This window comes from Culex quinquefasciatus, chromosome 2, assembly GCF_015732765.1.
Source record: "Culex quinquefasciatus strain JHB chromosome 2, VPISU_Cqui_1.0_pri_paternal, whole genome shotgun sequence".
In the NCBI taxonomy this organism is placed as follows: domain Eukaryota; kingdom Metazoa; phylum Arthropoda; class Insecta; order Diptera; family Culicidae; genus Culex; species Culex quinquefasciatus.
Window position 1 is genome coordinate 218,499,662 of NC_051862.1, and position 25,076 is coordinate 218,524,737.

Genomic DNA, 25,076 nt, shown 5'->3' on the forward strand with positions numbered 1-25,076 from the left:
AATATTAGCAATCTAAGCTTCATTTTAGGACCCAATTCGGGAGCAAAGTTTGGAATGCGTGTTTCGGAGATTTTTGGATGTCTGCTATCCCACCGGTCATCGCACTCGTCGAAGTCGTCGAAACCCGCGGTGGTCATCGATGGCCGAGAAATGTTGGGAAGCACTTGGCGTTCTGCAGGTGGCGGTGAGAGCACGCCAGGATCAATATTAGTTTGGTTGGCACTTGTATCAATTTTCAGAGCTTTAGCACATGTTTCCTTCTTTTTCTCACCAAGCTTCTCCACAATGTTATCAGCTGGGTTCGTTTTCGAAATATATCGCTCCATATTTGCGACAAAATAGCATCGATAGCGCGTTGTTACTGTCCAATTTCTCCACGATCTTATACGTGTCCACAAGAGGCAGCTGGATATACTTTTATGTCGTAATCTGTAATTAAATTTGTGAAAAAAGTGTTATTTGCTATAGAAACAAAGATTTATGAAGCAAGCAGAAAATTGTGTAAGGGCAAGAGTAAGGAAAATCATTCCGGAAAGGCTCAGTTCCGAGTCATCAGGATTACCAAAACCGGGTCCGTTCCTCCTCCTCCTCCTCGTACTGTGAGGACAGCCCCTGTTGTTCAATAGGAACGACCTGTAGAATGCCGGCAGTTGGAATGGTATGGCTCTTCTCCATCGGCGCCGTATAAACAATACTGCTGTGCGAATCTTTGAACTTTCACCCGTTGGCACAAGTTGTTCAGTAACGACCAGTCCGGTCGGTGTAAACGATCCTTCAGATACAATTCTTGCGACCGAAGCGCTTGTTGCTGACGGAGTTGCGGCCGGCAGGCTCGTTGATACCGGTGTGCTTGTCACTGCCGAAGAGCTTGCTGCCTGGTGCAGCCAAGGTGAATCCGTCGGGTTGCACCTGAAAAAAAAATCCTTTAACAAATGCGTTCAATTTTTGGAAAGAAAATGTGTTCGGAGCGGACTTTAGATTTATGCACTTCACTGCCGGCGAACTTGAGGAACCAATTGGGAGGGTCGGAAGTACCGCAGGCAAACAGAAACACTGAATTTTCTCTCACTACATTCTATTTAAAACTAATACTAAACTTAGTGAGTTGACGTCCGATCGGTTCGGCTGCTTGCGATGAACTTGTCTCGACCGTCGTGCGTCGTTCGGTTTTGCTTCTCTTTCACGCCTTTCACGCTCTCGTCAAGGCGCGCCTTTCTCCTCCGTTTCGCGCTTCCTTTCTCTTCTTCGGTCGACGACGCGCCGCTGTCAGTCCAGCGCGCGTTTTCCATGTCGTTAGCAACGACGCAAACTGGGTTGCCAACTCCGTTCCGTCTGCCATCGCAGCAAGCGCTGTGCTGCCAAAAGCACATCAAAATTGTCTTCGAGCTGACGCTGTCAGGCTCGAACAAAATGTTTGCCTCTGAAAGTTTTATAAAACTCTCTTGGCGGGTTACGCCGATTTCCGATGCTGACATCTTCGGAGTCGGTTAGGCTTGTAAGTTCGGTCACACGAATTTCTGCCGCTTCGAAAGAATCTGCTTTAGCCACAATTTTCGCTGGGCTGGCGGACCAATTCTTACCGGGCTTAGACTTGGGATCCTTCGAAAGCTTCGTGAACCTACGACCACGGGACGACCATCAATTTCGGATTAGAATTTTTGGATTTCCGGGTTTTTGCGACGGAAAACATGGCGTACTTCACGACACAAATATCAAAACAGAACTATATGTAGTATTAAAGCTTCGGATGCGAATGTTTCACGGGTGGCCAGAGCAATTCTGGAGTTGTTTTTGAAAAGGTCCTATAAACCAAATTTTCATTTTTTTGCTTTTTGGGTGTTTTTGAATACGCCTGACTCAAGGCGGTTCTAAAAACACCCAAAAAGCAAAAATTGAAAATTTGGTTTATAGGACCTTTTCAAAAAAAAAAAACTCTAGAATTTAATAAGAATACAAGTTTTAACAATGATTCATAGGATTTTTCTAAGGTTTGGAGAAGTTCAACTTATTAATTATTTAAAATTGTCTGTTTGATTTTGAATTGAATTTCCCATCGTTTATAAAAAACAACGACATCAACCACTCAAAATGTAAAATTACATTCGAAATATTCAGCAAAAACTACCACTATTTGAAAATCCTCTAGCATCGTAGCCCGTATGGCACGTCGTCGAATACGTGAAATTGAGATATCATAATGTGTTCACTATAAACCAGTTTTTATTCAACCAAAACAATAATTTCAACAACATTTACAACTTGCTCTCCACCACGTCCTCATCCTTGGTCCAATACCTGGCCAAAAAATCCGTCACCAGCGGCGCAACCCGCTCCGGATTGGTTAAATGAACGTGGTGTCTTCCCTCAACTTGGTGCAGCTCAAAGTATGCATTCCCTTCCCGCAACACCTGCACCGCCTCATCGTAATACTTTTTCTCCTCAAAGTAGGGCGATCGTGTTGCCTTCACAAACATAAACGGCATCTTGAGTCGCGCCGCAAATTCCATAATAAGTTCGTGCGAAAAGGGATGACCCGCGTGGTGCTTCAGCCGACTGTCCCGCGTGAAGAAGTACTTTTCCGGATATTTCGCGCTCTTCCGAATGTTCCGATGGAGCAGGTACGGGCAGGTTTCCTTGCTGATCGATTGGAACGTGCCCTCGTGCAATCGCTCGATCATCTCGTCGTACGTGTAGGCCGGCGGCTCGGACTTTTGCTGGTTTCGCGCGTCCGCGATCATAAACTGCGGGAACGAATCGGCCAGCCGAGTGATCATGAACTCAACCGGAAGCACTTGCGGCTTGAGCGAGTCCAGCGAAATAATAAGATCGACCTTGTCGGGGAAGATCGCCGCAAATACAAAGTGCAACACCGCTCCCATCGAGTGACTCATAAAGGAGACCTTTTTCCAGCCGTACTCGGTCATGACCGCCAGCAGCAGGTTGATCGAGCTGATGGTCTGGTAGGTGAGGCCGTCCGGAATGCGCGAAGAGTACCCGTGGCCGGGGAAGTCAATCGCCAGGAAGCTGACGTGCCGGGGAAGCAACGGGATCAACGTATCGAACGTTCCGGCGTTGTCCTGCCAGCCGTGCAGGCACAGGATTGGCCGCACGTTCCGGGGGCCCCACCACTTGCCGGCGATGTGACCGATCGGAAGCTTGATGCGAACCTCCTGGACCTGGAATGAAGCGTTTTGTTTTAAAATTCTTAGTCACACTAAATGAAGAAGTGTGTTTACTTACGCCATGTTGACGATCGTGTTCTTCCACCAGGTTGATCAGGGAACTGGTCGTGGGATCGTCACTCATGGTTTGAACTAGCTAAACAACGGAGCTGGACTGTTTTCGTGGGGTGAGTTTGCAAAACATGACCGACGAAGAGATTGCTTATCGATGAGGGCACTTATCAGTTTACTAGCGCGCTAGAATAAGGTTGTAAATTACAGCTGATGGTGGTCACTAATACATGGAATAATGGCGGCTTTTACTAAGCTAGTATTGAAATAGCACCGTGAGGTGGTGAAACTTTGAATTTTCATTATTCGACTGAGTTATAAATTTTGAAATAGATAATATATTTTTTAAGAAAAATCGAAATCTATGCAAAACATTTTCTTTGTAAACTTTTTGATATGAAATATTTTTTTAAATGGAAAGCATTTTTTTTAATTGAGTACCATTTTTAATTTATTGCCACTTTAATCTGAGTTTGAGAAAAAATATTAACTTTTCGAATTTTTGCGCGCAAACCTCTGAAAAAAAAAATTAAAGTGCTGAGAAAATTTCCCATTAATTCGTCCAAGAAACATTGAAAATAGTTTTTCCAGCCACTAAAAATAATGAAAATAATAGTACGTTCGGTGTCAGTTTTGGTTCAATCGAACGTAATTTCTGATATACAGTGTAAACTAACAGGACAGCATTTTGATTAAAAATGGATGGTTGTATTGAAATTTCTTTCCCTTATCAACAAATTTGACCTAATAGTAAAAAAAAACCGTCAAAAATGTAACTTATATTGAATAAAATTTACAAATTACGGGTTGCCGTCTTACCCTCAGAAGAGGTTGGCGTCTTCCCCCCAAATATATTATTTTTTTGCAATTCCATCGTGAAACTACTTACTTTTCCTGTCATTTTTGAACGACGAAAAAGCCTACTTTTCTGTATAACAGAATCGAATAGCAACACTTTTCAAAATAAATGCTGAAAAGTTCTACTTTTCAGCACTGAAATGGGTGCTGAAAAGTTGAACTTTTCAGCACTGGTATTGAAAAGTAACAATTTATTGACAAAATACATGAACATTCGACTTATAATTTCACTCAATGGGTGTTTTTCAGAAATGCAAAAAATGTTGTATGGAACTCGTTGCAAACCTTGATTTTTTCAGCACTTGTCGTATTTATCCAACTCGGTGAACCTCGTTGGATAAATGTACGACTCGTGCTGAAAAAATCCTCTATTTGCAACTTGTTGCATAATAGTAGTTTATGCAACAAGTTGCAAAAAGAAGATTTTTTTCAGCACGTGTCGTACATTTATCCAACGAGGTTCACCGAGTTGGATAAATACGACAAGTGCTGAAAAAATCAAGGTTTGCAACGAGTTCCATACAACATTTTTTGCATTTCTGAAAAACACCCATTGAGTGAAATTATAAGTCGAATGTTCATGTATTTTGTCAATAAATCGTTTAAATAAAAAAAATGTTGAAAAATATTACTTTCCAAAACTAGGGCTGAAAAGTATTACTTTTCAAAACTAGTGCTGAAAAGTTCAAGTTTTCAGCATCCATTTCAGTGCTGAAAAGTAGAACTTTTCAGCATTTGTTTTGAAATGTGTTTCTATTTGATTCTGTTATTTTTAGTAGATAAAAGTAGGCTGTTTCGTCACGCGAGAATGACAGGAAAAGTAGGAAGTTTCAAGACGGAATTGCAAAAACTACTATTAAAACATTTTTGCAAATAGCTCATCGTTTTTTTTAAACTTTTCCGAGGAACATAATCTAGGGAAAACTTCAATTTAACATGAAAAAAATATTCGATGACAGGAAAACATATTGTTATCTAACAAAAATGCCTAAGTTTAATTCATGAAAATTACATCCAGTACCATTTTGAGCTATTTTTACACCATTTCAAACAATATGTTTGTCACCTTTGGACTCCATATGCATTATTTAGCATGAGGAACTGTATTGCTAAACATTTTAGTATTATTTATTAGTATACTTATTAAAACAGTGGGGTGGCCGTCTTACCCCGCCTGGCCGACTTTCCCCCAGCTCCCCTATTCAATGTTTAGAATTGATAACTCTGATACCATAGAAAAAATATGTTTAATCAAGACTTATTTAATATGAGCTGGAATTTTAATATTACGTTCTTTCCAAATGTCGGTCTTGATATAAAAAAGAAATAAATTGTTTGATTTGCGAAAAGATTAGAAAATTCAATGTGTCCAAAATCGGACCAGTTTAACAGATATCGGCGTTACAAAATTAAAACTGTTTTTTTAAGAAATCATTATTTTTTCAAAAATGTTCAAAACTTAGCGCCCAAATTAGGTTTTTAAAATCTAATCTAATCAAAAGGACTAATTATATGTAGTCTTATGACAAACAAACTCGAACCTTTTCGCGTTTGACAGTTTGCCAAACACGCAAACAAAGCAAAATGTAGAAGTCTGACGTTTCTGAAAATAAATGCAGGCAAACAAACAAATCAAGCAAACTGCCAAAAAGTGCGAGTTTGTTTGTTTGTCATAGTCTAATACCTCCTTAACAATAGAGCAACTAATCTGTCGCAACTTATTTGTGATTATTAACGTTTGTAATGCGCCATTGCTTTAGACGACATTGAAACATCACAAACGTTAAAGCGGCCAGGCCTACTGTGTAAAGTTTACAGCAGAGATGATTCGTAGAAGTATAGGTTGATTTTGAGCACGGAGTGTTCAAACCACGACACAATTCTGAATTTACGGGGTAGGATGAGGCGTGGGGATACATTAAAATAATAGTTTTGAGCACCATGAGAAGTTTTTTAATGTAAAAAAATGTAGTTGTAGTATTTTTTTTTAATTTAACTAATTCACGGTCTAAGATGTTTCTCACTAAAAAACTTTGCATGTATGTATTAGTTTCAACGTTTATGAGCTCCAGTTGTATTGAGCTCGTCAAACTTGGTCCATTTGCGAATCTCGAGAAACTCAAGAGGGCCTTCGGATATGAACTAAAAAGCCTAGCCTATTCCTAGCACCCATTTCGGAGATTATTCCTCCCCAACTCTTTATTGATACTCTCTACAGCTTACTGACTACCTTATCCATGTGCTTAATCCAATACTTTTTCAAAAAGTCCGTCACGACCGGCGCCACCTTCTCCGGGTGCGTCAAATGAATGTGGTGCGACGACTTTATGTACTCCACGTGAAACTGCGGGTTGTTTTTACGAAGAATCTTCACCACCGCTTTGAATCCCTCCCACGAGCCCGGATAGGGTGAATCAATGGCCTTGATCACCAACTGGGGTGCCCTAACCTGCCTAGCCAGCTCGAAATTGACCTCGTCCGACCAGCCGGGAACGTTGTTGTACTTGATTTTGTTATCCCGATTGAAGTAATACTTGCCGGGGTACTTTTTGGACGGTTTAATGTTCCGCTGCAGCAGATACGGACAGACTTCGCGCGTTACGGACTGGAACGTTCCCTCGAGCATCTTGTCGATCATCTCTTCGTACGTGTACGCTGGAGGTTCGCTGTTTTCGCGGTTTCTAGCGTCCGCTTCGATAAACTTGGTGATGGCCGGTGCCGCGTACTTGACGAACCGTCCCGCATAGTGCGTTTGCGGCTTGAGCGCGTCGATTCCGATCAGGAACTCGACCTTGTCGGGAAACATGGCGGCGAACATGAACGCGATTATCGCGCCCATGGAATGACCCATCAGGGCCACCTTGTCCCAGTTGTACTCTTGCATTACGTACAGAACCACAACCAACGAGTCCATCTGGTGGTAGGCCATACCGTCCGGAATGCGGGATGAAAGGCCGTGCCCGGGGAAGTCAATCGCCAGGAAGCTGACATCTTCCGGGAGGAGAGGAATCAACCTGTCGAACGTTCCACAATTATCCAACCAGCCGTGAAGACACAGAATCGGCTTGATGTTCTTCGGACCGAACCACTTGCCGGCAATCTTCCCGTACGGGATGCTGATCTCAACTTCCGTCACCTAAAACAGGACATGGCTTGTGAGCTGGAAGCTGCTACTTGACGGGAGCAATTCCTCACTTACATTGTGCTTTTTATCGTACAGCTCGATGAACTTAATCATCGGATGGGGATCGGCCGAAGTGCGAAGTTCATCTTCCGACGACGATGACAAAGGGATATTCTCCGTGCTGGCTGACATTGTGACACCACTTTTAATTGCTGCAGGTGCGCTAATCTCGTCTCGATAGAGTCGTCGTCGTCAAGTGGCTTCCAGCCTGACAGCCCAATTTCATACTAAACTAAATCTCCAGACATTCGCAGACGACTAGCGGTAGTTCGCAGCTGTGTGCGAGAGAGAGTGGCGTCCGGAACGAATACAGTGAGGTATTTCAGTGTGGGTGAGAGGTTTTTGCGAGAAATATGAAAGAGGGTGAATGAATCGAATTTCGGATCTTTTCTTGAATTGATTCTACAATCATTCAAGATGTCATTCTAATTCTTATGACTTTCTTTATTAAATCGCATTCAAATATTCACGAACAACGAAAGAATCAACTAATGACAGTTCAAAATAGATCACATCTCTGCGCTGTCAATGAAACCACCAGTGACAGTGTCAGCTGTTGATTTCAGGGAGTCAGGCAAGCAAGCCATGACCGACTACCTAGTTGGTTTTTTTCAATTCTGTCAGTCTTTTGACTGTAATGTTTACCAACAGTCTTTTGGTGTAGCAAAACAACGCTTTCAATAAAAATTCCAAATAATACTTTATTACAATTTACTCGTAACTTTACCACATTGTCCGGGATCACCAGCTGACCAATACTTCTGTAGAAAATCCGCTATCACCGGCGCCACCACTTCCGGTTCGTTCAGATGAACGTGATGGGTTCCTTTCAGATACTCAACCTGAAACGTCGGATTCTCCTCGCTAAGTACCTTCACCACTGTGTTGAACGCTGCTCGCGATCCCGGATCTCGCGATTCCGTAGCTTGGACCACCAGCTGGGGTACGCGAATTCGCGTGAGCAACGTGACCGTCGCTTCGTCCGTCCAACCCGGGATCTGATCGTACTTAAGCATTCTGGCATAGTTGAAGTAGTACTTTTCCGGGTACTTTTTGGACTTTGCAATGTTTCTCTGCAGCAGGTACGGACAGTACTCCCGGGATACCGACTGATAAGATCCCTTGTGCAGGGCTTCAACCATTTCTTCGTACGTGTACAGCGGAGGTTCGGAGTTCTTCCGCTCATCCGAATTCACCTGCAAAATTTTTACTGCCATGCTTCCGGCATACTTGAGGAACCTCCCCGGAGAATAACGAACCGGCCTAAAGTTGTCCAGCCCGATCACCAGCTCGACCTTTTCGGGAAACAATCCCGCATAGGTAAACGCCACGGAAGCGCCCATCGAGTGTCCCATGAGGGCCAACCGGTCCCATCCGTACTCGTTCATCACGTACTGAATCACCATAACTCGATCGATCTGATGGTAAGCCATGCCGTCGGGAATTCGGCAAGAGTGGCCGTGTCCGGGGAAGTCGATTGCGAGGAAACTCAGCTCTTTTGGGAGCAGAGGAATCAACCTGTCAAAGGTTCCACAGTTGTCTAACCAGCCGTGAAGGCACAGGATCGGTTTAACGTCCCGGGGACCAAACCATTTTCCGGCGATCTTTCCGTACGGGATGTTGATCTCGACTTCGATGGCCTGAAACAGTGAAATTCTTTACACTAATTGTATTGAAAAGACTCGAATATTTACATTGCATTCCTTGTTGTGAAGATCAACAAGTTTCATCATCGGATGCGGTTCCTCCATGTCTTATTCTCAAACATCTGGAAACTGACAAAAGTTAAACCTCAAAATAAGTCGCTAGTATGAACTTATCTCGTGATTATCCTGGTGGTATTAGCGTTATATTACCATCTCACATTTTCGCACATTCATGTCTGAACTTGAAATGGTGTTGTTATCAACACTGTACCGTAGGGTTAACTTGGGATAAGTTAGACGTATTTCACAGAAATGGAAAAAATGAATCAAAATCGCAAAAATATTTTTCTGTCGTTCGCTCTGAGTAGTGGATTGCCTGCGTCTCTAATGAAGGTTCGGCTGGGGGCGTGATTATTAATTTGACGTGATTGAAGCAAGGGCGTCTATACGAAGTGTCTCGGCACATGGGGAGGGAAACGGGAAAACATTTTGTTCTATTCTGTTCCAAACTTATAAAAGATGATTGAATTGTTCACCTAGCGCTCACATGTATTTCAGGACCAAGTTGCCTGCGGATATAAGATCATATATAAAGTACCATAAATGTCATAATGTATAAAACTTTTTTAGCAATTTCGTCGTGAAACTACATACTTTTTCCTTCATTCTCGAACGACGAAACGGCCTACTTTCCTCTACCAAATTCTAAGCAGAATCGAAATGGGTGCGGAAAAGTTTGAGCTTTCAGCACTTATTTCGAAAACTTATTTTTTTTTCAATACTCTGTTGATTAGAGTTCCATTGAAAGGGCGTTTTTCACGTTTTTCGGAATTGCAAAAAAAAAATTGTATGGAACTCGCTGAAAAACTTGAGTTCTGCGACCTCATTTTATGCAAATTTGTATATGTGATTGCCTTTTCACCCTCTACAACCTCGTTCTAAAATTTCGCTAAAATCCATGTTGCAACCAATTTTCGATCTTTTAAAATTTAAGAAAGTTTTAGGGTTGGAAGTGTGACTAGTTTGATGTGACTTGGCCAAAGATTTTTAAAATGTCATTTATTGTAGGGTCAACTTTGACTGTGTTTCCCCCTTCAAAATTGGGCCGAAAAATCAGGGGGCAAAAAAAATATTTTTACAATAAACTTCAAAATTTCAATGAAAATTCAAGTGCAACCAGCTGAAATCAAATTAAAATACATTCTCCTGCGTTTAAAATCATTTTTAGCATGTTTGGGTTTATTAAAAATTCTTAAGATTTTTTGTAAATTTTCGATGCAAAATCTTTTTTTTTCGATACAATTTTTGTTTTTGTCAGATCTTAGATTTTTTGAAAACTAATGATTGCAAAACAACTGAACTGCCCATGTTCGCATAAATGTCCCATATGCAAAAACAGCAAGCTGAGAAAAACGCATTTGAAGTTTGTCCCATACATAAGGTTACGTGTTAAGTTTTCGCTAAAAAAACTGGATTTCCTATTGATTTCTAGAACAAAGTACTGGATGTTATAGGCTCTTATGAAAGAGCACACAATTTTGAACCAAACTGCATCAATAACCCCCCCCCCTTGACCTCGGCCATTGCCGAGGGACAAAAACTTTTTTAAATATTTGCATCGGCCTAACAAGATAAGTAATGTTTTTTGTAAAACAAGAGTTGCTCAAAATTACCCCCTGAACACGAGAAAAAAATCGAAAAAAATGTGGGCAAATAAAAATAACAATGTTTTATTTTTTTTTTTAATTTTTGGAGGTAGTTTATAAGTCATACTTAAGCTCGACCTTGATGGTCATAAGACTTTAAAAAAATAGATGTTTTTTTTTGTGTTTCGATTATCCGATAAAAAATATCCGAAGCCTTTGGACAATCGAGCCTGGACTGTATTATGACATTTTTTATTACTTTATTTTTTTAAGGTTCAGCTTGAAATTTGAAATTGCGTATATGTTGAACAGATTTTAATTCTCAAATCTCACTAAACTAAAAAATAATTGCTTTTATCGGATTTATTCAAGTTTCTTTCACTCACACAAGCCCCTTTCTCTCTCAAATTTACGGTTTGTTTGAGCTATCAAACACATTTACAACCACCACGTGTTCGTGACTGTGCCGATGTAGGCGATGTAGGTAGGTAGCTCGTGGCCTGCTCCGCTTGAATCATCCATTGATAAAAGTTCACACTCACTCACTCACACAGCGTGGCGCTGTGGCCTCACTCTCTTTTCTCAGCTGTCTCCGTCAGCCAGTATAGCAGCACTTCGACGTCAGGGTACAAACTTCACGGGTTGCTTTGCTGTTCACCTCTCTTCACTATTTAGTTTCAGTCAACTTTCTCCATCAGCTGTCAAAGTTCAACCAACTTTTCGTAAAAGTGTTGTGAAATTTTTAAGGAAATTAATAGCTCAATTTTACACTGAACAATAGCGAACGACCTTGAGTGTTTATGTAATAAGCGAATTAAGCGATAAGGAAGTGGCCAGTTTCCGCGTTGATATTCACTGCTCGGGAATTTTAGGTAGCTCAATTACTTCCTAGAAGACCTAGAAGAAATTTGCCTAATTTAGTGTCAATTTTCAGCAAAATGTCCCATCTCAATGCAATATTTCGTCAAATATTGCTGGTGAGCCCGCGTCAACTTCCGATTACGGCGCTATCGTCACGCCACATTCACAACAATCAGCCAGAAGCAGCAGCAGCAGCAACGCTTGAGGTTCGTTTCGGGAAGCTTGCTCAATCTACGATTAGTTGCATTTTTTGTGTTGATTTTAGGTTGAAGAGGTGCGAATTCCGGTGCCTTATGGGGAGATTGCCGGCAAGTGGTGGGGTCCAAAGGATGTGCGTCCGATCGTGGCCCTGCACGGCTGGCAGGATAACGCCGGGACGTTCGACACGTTAATTCCGATGCTTCCGCAGCACATGAGCTTCCTGGCGTTGGATTTGCCTGGACACGGATTGTCTTCGCGGATTCCTGATGGGATGACGTATCACACGTTGGATAGTATATATCTGCTGAAGCGGATCATGAAGCAGTACCGGTGGAACCATATTTCGCTGCTCGGGCATTCGATGGGGTCGATCGTGAGTATGGTCTTTTCGGCGATTTTCCGGGATAAGGTCGATTTGTACGTGGGGATTGATGCGCTGAAGCCTCACATCGCGGATCCGGAAAAGTTGGCCCCACGGTTGGAGAAGCGAATACCGCAGATGCTGCTGGCGGACATCAGGAACCAGGAAAAGTCGGAACCGCCGAGCTACACGTTTCAGGAGCTTGTGGAACGGTTGCACCTCGGAACGAACAAGTCAATCTCGAAGGAGGTCGCGCCGTATCTGCTTACGCGTAATATCGCCGAATCGAAGATGTACCCGGGCAAGTACTACTTTACAAGGGATAGCCGGCTCAAGTATAGCGTGGGAACGGGCTGGGACCAGCAGGTTTGTCTGGAGATGGGCAAACGGATGACGATGCCGTACATGTTCATCAAGGCGAAAAACTCGCCGTACTACGAGGACAAGAAGTACTTTGAAGAGTATGTGGCGTTGGTCAAGCAGGTGAATCCGCTGTTTGAGCTGGAGTTTGTCGACAGTACGCACCATCTGCACCTGACGGAGCCGGCCAAGGTCGCGCCGCTTATTACGGCGTTTCTGTGCAAACACTGGAAGAAGGACGCTTGCAGTGGGGCGAGGCGGTAAGGAAACATGAATCTATACCGTAGAAAATTGTTTTTCTTGCAGAAGTAGACAAAAGAACCTCTCCTCTCTGTATGCCGTATTGTTCTGGGTAGACTTCTTTATCTTGCTACCAACAGAACGCTTTAGAAGCTACCTATTGGCTGTCTCTGACCTTGTTTCATCATTTGTAAAGTTGAATTTACTGTGACTGTGTTGAATTCCTGTCATGTTCTCCCTAAAATCTTTGATCCGTCGAAGGCCCTTGTGTCGTTTCGTTCAATCGTTCCAAAACCAACAATCCATCGAACCCAGCTATCTGGTAGACCCGGAGGAAGTTCGAATCTCCGTTCCGTTTGGAGAAATCGCTGCAAAATGGTGGGGCCCGAGAAACGTTCGCCCCGTACTCGCAATCCACGGCTGGCTGGACAATGCCGGAACGTTCGACACGCTCATTCCGCTGCTCCCACAGCACGCCAGCTTCCTAGCTATTGACCTACCCGGGCACGGACTGTCCTCGCGAATCCCCGCAGGTCTCAGCTACCAAAGCATGGATCACGTATATCTGATCAAGCGCATTGTGAAGCACTACGGCTGGGATCGTGTCTCCCTGCTCGGCCACTCGATGGGCTCGATCGTCAGCATGGTCTACGCGGCAACCTTCCCGAACCAGGTCGATCTGTACATTGGCCTCGATTGCCTCAAGTCCCACATAACGGAACCCGCCGAAATCGTACGCCGATTAGAAGAACGAATCCCAAAAGGCTTGCTCGCCGACGAACGGAACCGCGATCAAGTCGAACCTCCCAGCTACACCTACGAAGAACTGGTGGAACGACTCCACCTAGGTTCCAACAAGTCCGTCTCCAAGGAGGTCGCACCATACCTGCTCAACCGTAACATTTCCGAATCTACAACCCATCCGGGAAGGTTCTTCTTCACCCGGGACAGTCGACTCAAGTTTATGCACAGCGTCAGCGTCGGATGGAGTCAGGAAATGTGTCTGGCTATGGCGAAGCGGATGGCCACGATGCCGTACCTGTTCATCAAGGCGACCGATTCGCCGTACTACGAAGATAAGAAGTACTTTGATCAGTTTGTCGACGTGGTGCGGGGGGTGAATCCGTTGTTCCGGCTGGAGTACGTCGAGGGTGGGCACCACGTGCACCTGTCGGAAGCGAACAAAGTGGCGCCGATCGTGTCGTCGTTTTTGGAGCAGTACTGGAGGAGGGGCAGTCAGAGGGTAGCGAACTAAAGCTTGAAAATGGACAAATAAAACATTACCTTGAAAATTTCGCAATTCGCAATTCGCAATTTTCAGTGTAAGAACGGGCCTTGACCGATCTTATGCACTAGGTTCCCGACGAACACGCACTGCCCTTACACCTACATCTCACCCTTGCTCTGAGTCAGTACGAGCAGCACGCTAGAACACGCTTTGAGTGTTCGTGCCAGGCATGCACACCTTCTTTTCCGGTTACGCATTTTAACTCGGCCGGGGGTGGTACATTACGTAGGGTTTGATGTAAGTATAAGCGCCTAACCATTTATAGTGTGCCTATTAACTTTTATTAAAGCAAAAACTTTTTATTTTTAGTTTGAATTCAAAAACTAATTGTTATTTACTGTGTATTGTTTTCTCCTGAAGTCTTTCCTAGTGTTGAGTCGTGTTTATCTGTTGCTATTTCTTCTGTCGCGGTGTTTTGTTACAATGTTTTGAACCTAAGCATGTTATTCAAAAGTTTACCAAAAGTACAATAGTAATATTTGTGTTAATCCTTCAATCATTCTATAAATTGAGTAAGGGCTTGAACCTCACTTGTTAGAAGAAAAGGGTGAAGGTTGAAAACAATAGACAGTAAAGGAGAATATACTTTATAAAGAATTTTATTTATTTTATTTATTTGCGTTTAAGGACCACTTAACTCAAGAGTCATTCGGGTCCGAAACTTTATAAAGAATCAATAGTAAGAGAATCATAATTGTATGTAAAAAGTAAAAGAATAAGCTTAATGTAGTAGATCTAGAAATAGGCAATAGTTAATAAATAGAGATAACAAACAAGCTTAGATTATTGTTATGATAGACTAGATACAAAATTAATCAAATAAATAAATAAAGAAGTAAATCAACAAAGAATAGGCAAATGATAAATAGACTTGGTATTACTAGTGCATTAGGGAAGGTTTATTTTAAAGAAAACACACAGTTTGTTAAAGCAGCATTATTTGGAAAAAAGTGCAAGCATTGAGAGATACGAGAATCAAGAGTTAATAAATCAAAACCAAAATGGTAAACAGAAGAATTAGTGAAGAAGTACGAATCAGTAGAGCAAAATAAAAATAGGAGATAGGTGGTAGCTGAGAATGAAGAGAAGAGAAACCCCGTTGTGCGATGTTTCAGGTACATCCACAGCAGTTGACTCAACATACTGCGAATCAAAACAATACCGTCTACAATCACAAATTACTTCCCTTCCCCACATTGTCGCGCCCCTTTCTTTTAGCCGTCTCGACTCTGACCCGCGGTGGTCAAAGGTTTACGATCCGTTTCCAGAGCTATACTGTTCTGATCAAGATAATTCGGATGATCTAACAGAACTACGGATGTAGTTAGTTACGCTCCTTCCAGGATGTTCCTTACGTGGACGTCAACCGAAGAGCACGCAACAAGGTCAGTGCCATTGCATGCTCTTAGGTATCAATCCTTGGCCTGCTAAAAAAAAAAAAAAAAAAAAAAAACATTACCTTGAAAAAAAAAAAAAAAAAAAAAAAAAAAAAAACATTACCTTGAAAATTTGTAATTTGTTTTTGCAACCCTTAAAATGGAAAGGTCACTGATAGTGATTGAACGAAATTTTACAGAGCAAGGCTTTAATCATTCAAAATTTTTAAATTCTTTAATTTTAAAATACATTCTTGAATTCTAAAATTCCAAAATTTCAAAAATTTAAAAAGATTTTTAAAATTTCATGTATTCTTAAAACATAAAACAAAAAAATTAAAAATGTTTCAAATTCCAAAAATTCTAAAAATTTAAAATTTGTGAAATTCTAAAAATTCTCAAATTGTTATGTTTTAAAATTTCTATAATTCTTGATTTTTTTGAAATTCTTGTAGTTCTCAAAATTCTTGAAATTCTCAATGGGTTGTAACTGAGCAATTCACTATGGAATCGGTCTTTTTTAAATTTTGTTGTTTGTATTTTTTAATCCAGCAGAAACTTTTTTGGTGCCTTCGGTATGCCCAAAAAAGCCATTTTGCATCATAAGTTTGTCAATATAATTTTCCATACAAATTTGACAGCTGCCCATACAAAAATGATGTATGAAAATCTGTATTTTTTGAAGGAATTTTTTGATCGATTTGGTGTCTTCGGCTAAGTTGTAGGTATGGATAAGGACTACACTGAAAAAAAATGAAACACGATTAAAAAATACATTGTGATTTTTAATTTCACATCTTGTTACTAAAACTTGATTTGCAAAACAAAACACTATTTTTTAATTTTTTTTTCTGCCAGCTTTTCAGAAATTTCCAGAACGGGCAAATATCTTTGACCGAGTTATGAATTTTAGAATTAACACTGATTTTTTTTCAAAAAATCGAAATATCGGTCGCAAACACTTTTTAACTTAATTTTTCGATGTAAAATCAAATTGGCAATCAAAAAGTACTTAAGTGAAATTTTGATAAAGTACACCGTTTCAATTTATAGTCATTTTTGTGTAAGTTTTTTTTTATTAAATAGTTGCAGTTATTGATTTTTTAAAATAAGTGCCGATGTTTGCCCATTATTATCCGATTATTCGATAAAATGGCCTATTTAGGCATACCGAAGGCACCAAATAAGTTTCAGCCGGATTAAAAAATACGAAAAAAATCGAATGACCGAAATCTCAGAGAATTGCACAGTTCTTAAAATTCTTTAAATTCTTGAACTTTTTGATTTTTTTGAAATTTGTGAAATTCTTAAAATAGGGACTTCAAGTTCTTATTACTACAAAATTCTCAATTTTTTTTAAATTCTTAGAATTTTTAAAATTTTTAAAGTTTTTAAAATTCTTAAAATTTTTAAAAATTTTATAATTCTTAAAATTCTTAAAATTCTTAAACTTCTTAAAATTCAAAAAAAATCATAAAATTCATAATTTTTTTAAAATTCTTAAAATTCTTAAAATTCTTAAAATTCTTAAAATTCTTTAAATTCTTAAAATTCTTAAAATTCTTGAAATTTTTAAAATTCTTAAAATTCTTAAAAGTCTCAAAATTCTCAAAATTCTTAAAATTTTTAAAATTCTTAAAATTCTTAACATTCTTAACATTCTTAAAATTCTTAAAATTCTTAAAATTCTTAAAATTCTTAAAATTCTTAAAATTCTTAAAATTCTTAAAATTCTTTAAATTCTTTAAATTCTTTAAATTCTTTAAATTCTTTAAATTCTTAAAATTCTTAAAATTCTTAAAATTCCTAAAATTCTTAAAATTTTTAAAATTCTTAAAATTCTTAAAATTCTTAAAATTCTTAAAATTCTTAAAATTCTTAAAATTCTTAAAATTCTTAAGATTCTTAAAATTCTTAAAATTCTTAAAATTCTTAAAATTCTTAAAATTCTTGAAATCCTTAAAATTCTTAAAATTCTTCAAATTCTTAAAATTTCTAAAATTCTTAAAATTCTTAAAATTCCTAAAATTAAAAAAAAATCAAATTCTTAAAATTCTTAAAATCATTAAAATTCTTAAAGTTCTTAAAATTATTAAAATTCTAAATAATTTTAAAATTCTTAAAATTTTTAAAATTGTTCAGATTCTAAAAATTCTTTAAATGCTTTTAATTCTTAAAATTCTTTAAATTGTTGAATTCTTGAAATTCTAATATTCTGAAGTTCAAAAATTCTGAAAACTTTGAAAATTTAAAAAATATATTAAAATTCTAAAAAAATATTAAAATTCTTAAAATTCTTGAATTTCAAAAAAAAAATTACACTCTGAAATTTTTGAAAATTGTTAATTTTAAAATTCTGAAACTCAAAAATATTTGAGATTTTAATATTCCGAAATATGAAAATTCCAAAGTTCTAAAACAAATAAATCAAAAATTAATTGAGCTCAAAAATTTTTAAAATAAAAAATCCAAGAATTTTCAAAATGCAAAATATTAGGGCGTCCAATTTTCCCGGGTTTTGAATTTCCCGGGAAACGGGAAAAATATTTTTGGAATCCCGGGAATTCCCGGGATCCCGGGAAATTTTTGAATCAGTAATAAAATCTATGTTTCATTATATTTGTTATGTTTTCAAGCTTAAAATCATTGAATTAGCTTAATAATATCAAATGGTTATAATCCTCACTTCAATCTAAACAAAGACGACAGTTTTAAAATAGCCTAAAAGAATTTTTTTTTGTCTTTGTGGTGTTTAGGATTTTATATCAACTACTATTTTTAATTCCAGTATGATTTATCATTTTTTTATTTGCGAATCAAATTACATAATTCTTGAGTTTTTTTTGAAGAGGTCCAATAAGCTTTTGTTTTCCATATGTTTATAGGACCTATTCAAAAAAACTTTGGAATTCTTTCATATTTTTTTCTTTTATATATATTTTATATGACATGACTAAAACAGCTAGAAAACAAACAACGACAATAAATAAAATGATACCAGTCAATGTAAAATTTTAGATAAGTTTTGAATTCATTGTTTTATATAAAACATATTTTACAAATTATCTTCAAGTTACTACCGCCAACCGAGGGAAAATCAGAATTACAGTCTAAATAGGTACAGGAGATTTTAAATTTGGAAGTACAAATTGTTTTGTTCTGTTACTGTTTCAACCGAAGTAATCCAAAACGTCATGCAAATATTTTTTGCTTTAATAGCTGTATTTATTCGTTACATTTGTACGTATTTGCCCTAGATGCCGGTGTTTGATTATAAATAATTTGATATGAGATTTGTTTTTTTTATTTAAAATCGAAAATATACGTAAATATATCCAGTTTTTCAAAAAAATAAAATAATAGAGAAAAAATGTAAAGCACTAGGCATTTTGCGGACCTGGTAATTCAAATTATAATATTTTTTCCTTAAATGCCAATTTAATGCTGAGATTTGCTGAATACAAATTTTAATTCATTTTATTGTTCTACTGAATTTCCAGACCAAAATATGATTTTTTTTTCAATTTCGGGAATTCCCGGGACAAATTATAGAAAATCCCGGGATTCGGGAATTCCCGGTTTAGGAAAAATCCCGGGATTTTTGTCCCGGGAATTCCCGGGATGGACGCACTACAAAATATTTTTTACACATTTCGTATTTGATTATTCGGAGACTTTGCCAAAATTTCACTCAAGTTTATTGAAACACGAAATATTTATTATTATTAAATTCAACTAAACTATGACTCAAACATGCTTCAAAGTGATCTGATTTTGTGTAATCTAAGATGGCGGTTAAAATTGTGATGGCGAAATGGAATATAAGAATGTTAACATGTAGATCTTTTAACTTTCTTGACCTCGTTTCTTCCGTGTTGCGTATTCAGTCTAATCTGCGAAAATAACAGTGCAAAAACGTTCATTCTTATACGCTTGTACTTATTTGAGTAAGCTTAACTGAAAAATCCTATTCAAAAGTGTTTTCCAGAATAGCAAAAAATGCTGTATGGAACATGTTGCAAAACTCGATATTTTCAGCACTCGTCGTATTTATCCAACTCGGCAGAGCCTCTTGGATAATCTATACATTGTGCACCTTATTGAAAACTATAATTTAACTACCCAAAACGACTAAATTCCACTAAAATAATGAACTCGTAAACCACTTTCAGTTTCACTCTCTACCTCTCCTCGTGATTCAAATAAATAACCCAATAACCAAAATGGCACTTCCCACAATCAAGAAAACGCGTTAAAACCTTGCGCTACAATCAAACCGTCATAGAATAGCCAAACTAGATCAACCACTCGCAAGTGCACAGTATTGCCAATGCAAACGAAGACCTCGACGAAGTGATCGCGCGTACCTGTTTCGGTAGAATGTAGTCACGCTGGTTCAATAGAACCAACCTATTTGTTGGTCTCTAATTCATTTGGTTGTTCGCAAAGTAGCTGGACGGATCGTCGAAAATGGCTCAAGTAATTAGCAAATTGTTACAGCAAGTGTTGAAAGGTTTTCTAGAATTGTTCGTTTCAGACCTTTCGGGAGGTGCACATTCCGGTTCCGTTCGGGGAGATTCGCGGCAAGTGGTACGGTCCTACGAACGTTCGGCCGATTCTGTTCATCCACGGGTTCAACGACAACAGTGGTTCGTTTGATCGAGTGATTCCGTTGCTTCCGACCGCAGGAAGCTACCTGGCGATTGATTTGCCCGGTCACGGACTGTCCTCGTGGATGCCAAGCGGCACCGTTTACCGTCTGAATGATGCGGCCATCTGCATTCGACGGATCATGAAGATCTACGGCTGGTCCAAGGTATCTCTGGTAGGTCACTCTCTCGGAGCCATGATGTGCTACATCTTCATCGGACTGTACCCGGATAAGGTCGATCTGTTCGTAGCACTCGATGCGCTTCAAGCGTCCTTCCCGGAAGGGTTATACGCGAGATTGGCCTCTCACTTTGATCGTTCGATCGAGTACGATGACGCCAAGGGAAAGAAACCGACCGGATTGACCTATGACAAGATGCTAAGTAAGGCGCGATATCCAGCAGGCTCGACAATCCCGATAGAACTGTGTCATCACATACTGGACAGAAACATCCGCGAAAGTAGCGTCCTTCCGGGAACCTTCCATTACACTATCGACAGCCGCACCAAGCATCCGGACCTCTCCGGGTGGTCTCGGGAAACAAACCTGGAAACGGCCAGGGCAACCAAGTGCCCAGTGTTGGTGATCAAAGCTACGGATTCGCTCTATTACGGCGATGACGAGGAGTTCAAGCGACTTTTGGACGAGATGGGTAAGAATAATCCACTGACCCGGTTGGTGGCGATCGGAGGGCATCATTACGTGCATCTGGTCGATGCGGAGAGCGTGGCCAACGTAATTGGCCAATTTTTGATCGATTGTAAGCGATTTGAGGAAATTGTGGAGAGTAAGTTATAGAGTTGATTATCTAGTGAATTTAATTTGTGTGGAATAAAATATATCTCAATGTTAAACCATTTTTCATTAGTGACACCGATAAAATCATACGTAAACCAAACATATAGGGCTTATAAGGAATATTATGCCAATCATATAGGCAGTCCGGAGTCTCGATTATCTGAAGTTCGATTATCCGATGGTTTGTATGGGGATGATGGTCAAATAAAAAACTTGTTTTTTTACTTTCGTACTTTTAACATCAAATTCGAATTCTGCGACCCCATATTAGTCAAATTTGTATGGTTGATTGCTTTAAAGTGCGTGGCCGAATGGTTACGCTGTCCGCTTTGTAAGCGGATGATTCTGGGTTCGATTCCCATCTGCTGCAACCTTCCATCGGATGAGGAAGTAAAATGTCGGTCCCGGCCTTGGTTGTTAGGCCGTTAAGTCATTCCAGGTGTAGGAGTCGTCTCCATGCCATAAGTACAAACAACACACCAAACCAAGCCTACTCCGGTGGAATCGCTGGCGGCGATTGGACTCGCAATCCTCGAAGGTCGTCAGTTCAAACACTGGGGTGGAAGGTTCCTTGGAGCAAAAAGAGGTTTGGGTGCTCTCCCCATTCAAGCCTTCGGACTCCTAGGTTCGAGCAGAAACTTGCAATAGAGACCACAAATGACCCGGGGGTCGTTAATGTGGATGGTTTGATTTGTTTTTGCTTTAAAAATTACCAAGTGCATTTTCTCAATATTTAATCACCGTCATTTTGGCCGCCACCTCGGCTTGGAATTAAAAATTTTAAATTGTATTAAAATCGATGTAGCACAGTGAGTTTTTAACCAATTTACGTGCTTCAAGTTGCAAAATCAAGGGGATTAGTTATCCCCCTAACCCCTCCCCTTTTAAGGGGAGGCAAAACTAGCTGTGTCTGAGTCAAAAATCGAGGATAATCGGTGGTAAAAATGGGAAACCAATAAATTTTTACTAATTTTGCTTTTTTTAACACTTCTGAATGACACAAGTCAACTTCCGGTCACGCAGAACTGATACCGGATACCGGTTCTGGAGGTTCTCGGAGTTAGACAGAACTTGATCATAAATCTGATTGAAACATCATTGTAATCCTTAAAAATTTACTGCAAATATGATATAAAAGTATCATGTGTCGAAAAAGTATGGCCACTCCGGATGTTACCGGTTCCCGTGGGGCCATTTTTCAAAACCACTTAAAATAGTCTCGCGACACTACAAACATCGTGGAATCTGAATCATATTCACTCTACAACTCATTTCTAGTAAAAAAAAGGACTCACGAAAAATGCAGGATGAAGCAACTTATCTAAAAAAAAAAAAAAAAATACAAAAAATCATTGACTGAAACTGTATGTTTAAAGTACTTTAAACATCAACATTTCGTCAACAAAGCCGTCTCCATATTGACCGCTGTCCTAAGTCCAATCCTTGATTTGGAAAAAAAATGATAAAAAAAATAGTTTTTTGATTGTTTTTGAAAATTTCTATATGACAGACTTGATTCTCCAGTCTAGAGCGTCCAATTTTCCAGGGTTACAAAATTCTCGGGAAACGGGAAATTTTCAACAAATTTCCCGGGAAATCCCGGGAATTTCAGGGAAATTTGAAATTTAACGAAACATATTCTGATCCTTTTTCTGATTGATGTTTTGCTACAGCAACATCAATGGTCAAAATGAGTGTGAGGATCATTTACTGCAGTGGTGCTCAACCTTTTTCGTTGCATTCCCCCCTTGGCTTATTTGCAAGACCTTCATTCCCCCTCCCTCTTTTTTAACTATTTTTTATTTGGTAAAATTGAATAAATAAATTTTTTAACCTGACCGAATTTAATGTTACATTAATTATGGTTTGAATTTTATTTTTTAATTTGTACTACTAAACTGTTTTTCAACAAAAAAAAATAAACTTTCAAATTTATTAAACTAGAAATTTTGATTTCTTGTTTTTGATTCAGCATAAGCCACACTAGGAACCATCCATAAACCACGTGGACCCTTAAAGGGGGGGGGGGGGGGAAGGGGTACGGCAATTGTCCACGCTCCATACATTTTTTTTATTTTTTGGGGTTGAGAATCCCAAAAAAGTGTCCACGTAGTTTATGGATGGTACCCTAAAATTCTAAACCAAAAAAAATCTAAAACTCTCAAAAAAATATTATAAAATTGTTTTTAAGAGCAGCTGAGATTTTAAAGACAGCAAAAATACAAATTTATGAAAATGATCGTGATCGGCAAACTACAAAAATAATCCGGATTTTAAAAAATAAGTTTATTTCAAATATTTTTAAGGACTGATGAAAATTTTTGTGATTCATATCTGAAAATGATTTAATTTGTGGGTCTCGTGGCGCAGGGGTAGCGGCTTCGGCTGCCGATCCCGATGATGCTATGAGACGCGGGTTCGATTCCCGCCTTATCCACTGAGCTTCTATCGGATGGTGAAGTAAAACGTCGGTCCCGGTTTCTCCTGTCTCGTCAGAGGCGCTGGAGCAGAAATCCCACGTTAGAGGAAGGCCATGCCCCGGGGGGGCGTAGTGCCAATAGTTTCGTTTTCATCTGAAAATGATTTAATTTGTGAAAACAAAAAAAAAAATCATTATGCATCCTCATTCCCCCTAAGACTGCCCAAATTCCCCCCAGGGAGGAATTCCTCAGCGGTTGAGAAACACTGATTTACTGGCTTGACTGCTTGTAAAAAATAATGCAACTTTGAGAAAATTTGTATATTTTTTCAATTTTTCACGCTGTCTTTCAAATCGTACCAAATAAAAATAAAATATCAGTATTTTTTGTTGAGAAGTTTTTTTTTAATAAAAGTGTTTGGATATTGAAAAAATATGCTCCACAACAATAAAATTTGATCTTGGCCGGAAGAGATGAATATTTTATTTTCAAATGATATAACAATAAATGTTGTTAAAATATGTTGTAGAAAATAGAAAAGTTTATATTCATTCCATAATAGCGTAAATTTTGTTGCCCAACGTATAAGCAAACAATATTCCTAGTTGTGAATGCTTCAGATATAAATACAGTCCATACTCGATTATCGGAAGGCCTCGGAAAAATTTCACTTCGGATAATCGAAACTTCGGAACCCAAATTTTTTTTCGCTATCTTATTTTTAGTTGTTGAGCTTAAAGGCTAGTATGCAGATCGGAAGGAAAGGGGTTAAGAAACAGCTTTACGAACAGCAGAACAAAGGAGAGAGAGCGACTTCTTGGGGCTTTTTTTCACCCTCTCTGACTTGCTTGCGCTGCCGCTGCTGCCCATTTGATTTTTTTCTTGACCGGTTCCTTCCGAAGTGCGTATACCGCTTAAGAATGACTCCTAAACTACGCTAAAGTGATTTACATTTTTTAACCCAAGATGGCGGCCAATATGGCAGTGACGAAATATTGATAAAATGCATTTTATTATTTAATAAGCAATCAACTATTCTAATTTGACTAAAATGGGGTCGCAGAACTCGAATTTGATGTTTCAAATAAGAAAAACGAAAAAAACGAAAGAAATTATCCGAAGTCCCATACAAACCTTTGGATAATCAAACTTCGGATAATCGAAACTTTGGATTATTGAGGCTTCGGATAATCTAGTCTGGACTGTATTATCTGAGTTAAACCTTGACTTAAAATTTACAGACAAGCTTATTAGCTCAATATGAACAGTAGATTGAAAAGAATAAAATCAAATCAGGTAAACATTGATGCCAAAAAGGTAGAAAAAATTATACTTCCGCTTGTATTTCGGGAATTCCCGGGAAATCCATGTACGCAAAAATAGCTTACCTAAGTGTAGGATACCATGTCTACAAAGTTTCAAACGATTCCCTATTTGACATAGAATTGTTACCCTGTAGGAATAATTAAGTTTAATTAGCGAAGTGATGGGGCACGGTAGATGTGTTTGTGTGTGAGAGAAGAAAAGTATTAGAAGAAGTCCTTCCTATATAATCGTTTATCGGAAGGCACGGCGTTGTTTGAATTGTTGCATTAACTCATGATTATTTTAACTGGTCAAATTTATTAAAATTTATGCTGTAAAATAAGTCCATTCTATACCTTCGTTGCTTGGAAGGCACGCTTACGGTATGGGTCGTCGAGGAAAACGTGGTGCTATAAATCGTAGCTTGGATGGCTCAACGACGGGTTTAAATTAATAAAGCCCTCCCCGTAGCATCGTAGCTCGGATGCTCGGAATCATCGTTAAGTGATCGATTCTTCGGCTACTTTAAAAAAAAAATCATTTTTTTTTTGGCTGTAGTGCCAAAATAAAAGAAGAAACCCCCCAATGTTATTACATATTTGGAAAGATAATTGATTTTCCTACAATGAAATATCATGCAGAATGAAC

At 38.9% G+C, this 25,076-nt stretch overlaps 6 protein-coding genes across 8 annotated transcripts; 3 read left to right on the plus strand and 3 right to left on the minus strand.

The window, feature by feature from the left end:
* Positions 1 to 2,200: 2,200 nt before the first annotated feature.
* On the minus strand, positions 2,201 to 3,445 carry LOC6032144 (probable serine hydrolase). Its single transcript, XM_001842746.2, has 2 exons — positions 3,241 to 3,445; positions 2,201 to 3,176 (listed from the first exon to the last, which is right to left on the minus strand). The coding sequence occupies exons 1-2, from the start codon at positions 3,304 to 3,306 to the stop codon at positions 2,253 to 2,255; spliced, it is 990 nt and encodes a 329-aa protein (XP_001842798.2). The 5' UTR covers positions 3,307 to 3,445; the 3' UTR covers positions 2,201 to 2,252.
* Positions 3,446 to 6,250: 2,805 nt separating this feature from the next.
* LOC6032143 (probable serine hydrolase) lies at positions 6,251 to 7,538 on the minus strand. Its single transcript, XM_001842745.2, has 2 exons — positions 7,291 to 7,538; positions 6,251 to 7,227 (listed from the first exon to the last, which is right to left on the minus strand). The coding sequence occupies exons 1-2, from the start codon at positions 7,405 to 7,407 to the stop codon at positions 6,304 to 6,306; spliced, it is 1,041 nt and encodes a 346-aa protein (XP_001842797.2). The 5' UTR covers positions 7,408 to 7,538; the 3' UTR covers positions 6,251 to 6,303.
* Positions 7,539 to 7,950: 412 nt separating this feature from the next.
* Positions 7,951 to 11,185, minus strand: LOC6032142 (probable serine hydrolase). 3 transcript variants are annotated; one of them, XM_038254296.1, is made up of 3 exons: positions 11,110 to 11,185; positions 8,970 to 9,050; positions 7,951 to 8,915 (listed from the first exon to the last, which is right to left on the minus strand). In XM_038254296.1, exons 2-3 carry the CDS (start codon positions 9,024 to 9,026, stop codon positions 7,980 to 7,982), a joined length of 993 nt encoding a protein of 330 aa, XP_038110224.1. In that variant the 5' UTR covers positions 9,027 to 9,050; positions 11,110 to 11,185; the 3' UTR covers positions 7,951 to 7,979. The 3 variants fall into 3 exon arrangements, with proteins under 3 accessions (XP_038110224.1, XP_038110223.1, XP_001842796.2); XM_038254295.1 differs by lacking the exon at positions 11,110 to 11,185 and adding an exon at positions 9,132 to 9,953; XM_001842744.2 differs by lacking the exon at positions 11,110 to 11,185 and having other exon boundaries at positions 8,970 to 9,953.
* Positions 11,186 to 11,347: 162 nt separating this feature from the next.
* On the plus strand, positions 11,348 to 12,636 carry LOC119767038 (probable serine hydrolase). Its single transcript, XM_038254294.1, has 3 exons — positions 11,348 to 11,439; positions 11,502 to 11,634; positions 11,694 to 12,636. The coding sequence occupies exons 2-3, from the start codon at positions 11,506 to 11,508 to the stop codon at positions 12,612 to 12,614; spliced, it is 1,050 nt and encodes a 349-aa protein (XP_038110222.1). The 5' UTR covers positions 11,348 to 11,439; positions 11,502 to 11,505; the 3' UTR covers positions 12,615 to 12,636.
* Positions 12,637 to 12,709: 73 nt separating this feature from the next.
* LOC6032141 (probable serine hydrolase) lies at positions 12,710 to 13,885 on the plus strand. The gene has a single exon (XM_001842743.2). It carries the CDS (start codon positions 12,820 to 12,822, stop codon positions 13,843 to 13,845), a length of 1,026 nt encoding a protein of 341 aa, XP_001842795.2. The 5' UTR covers positions 12,710 to 12,819; the 3' UTR covers positions 13,846 to 13,885.
* A 5,830-nt stretch (positions 13,886 to 19,715) lies between these two features.
* On the plus strand, positions 19,716 to 20,759 carry LOC6032140 (probable serine hydrolase). The gene is made up of 2 exons (XM_038256421.1): positions 19,716 to 19,733; positions 19,792 to 20,759. The coding sequence occupies exons 1-2, from the start codon at positions 19,725 to 19,727 to the stop codon at positions 20,701 to 20,703; spliced, it is 921 nt and encodes a 306-aa protein (XP_038112349.1). The 5' UTR covers positions 19,716 to 19,724; the 3' UTR covers positions 20,704 to 20,759.
* The last annotated feature ends 4,317 nt before the right edge of the window (positions 20,760 to 25,076 follow it).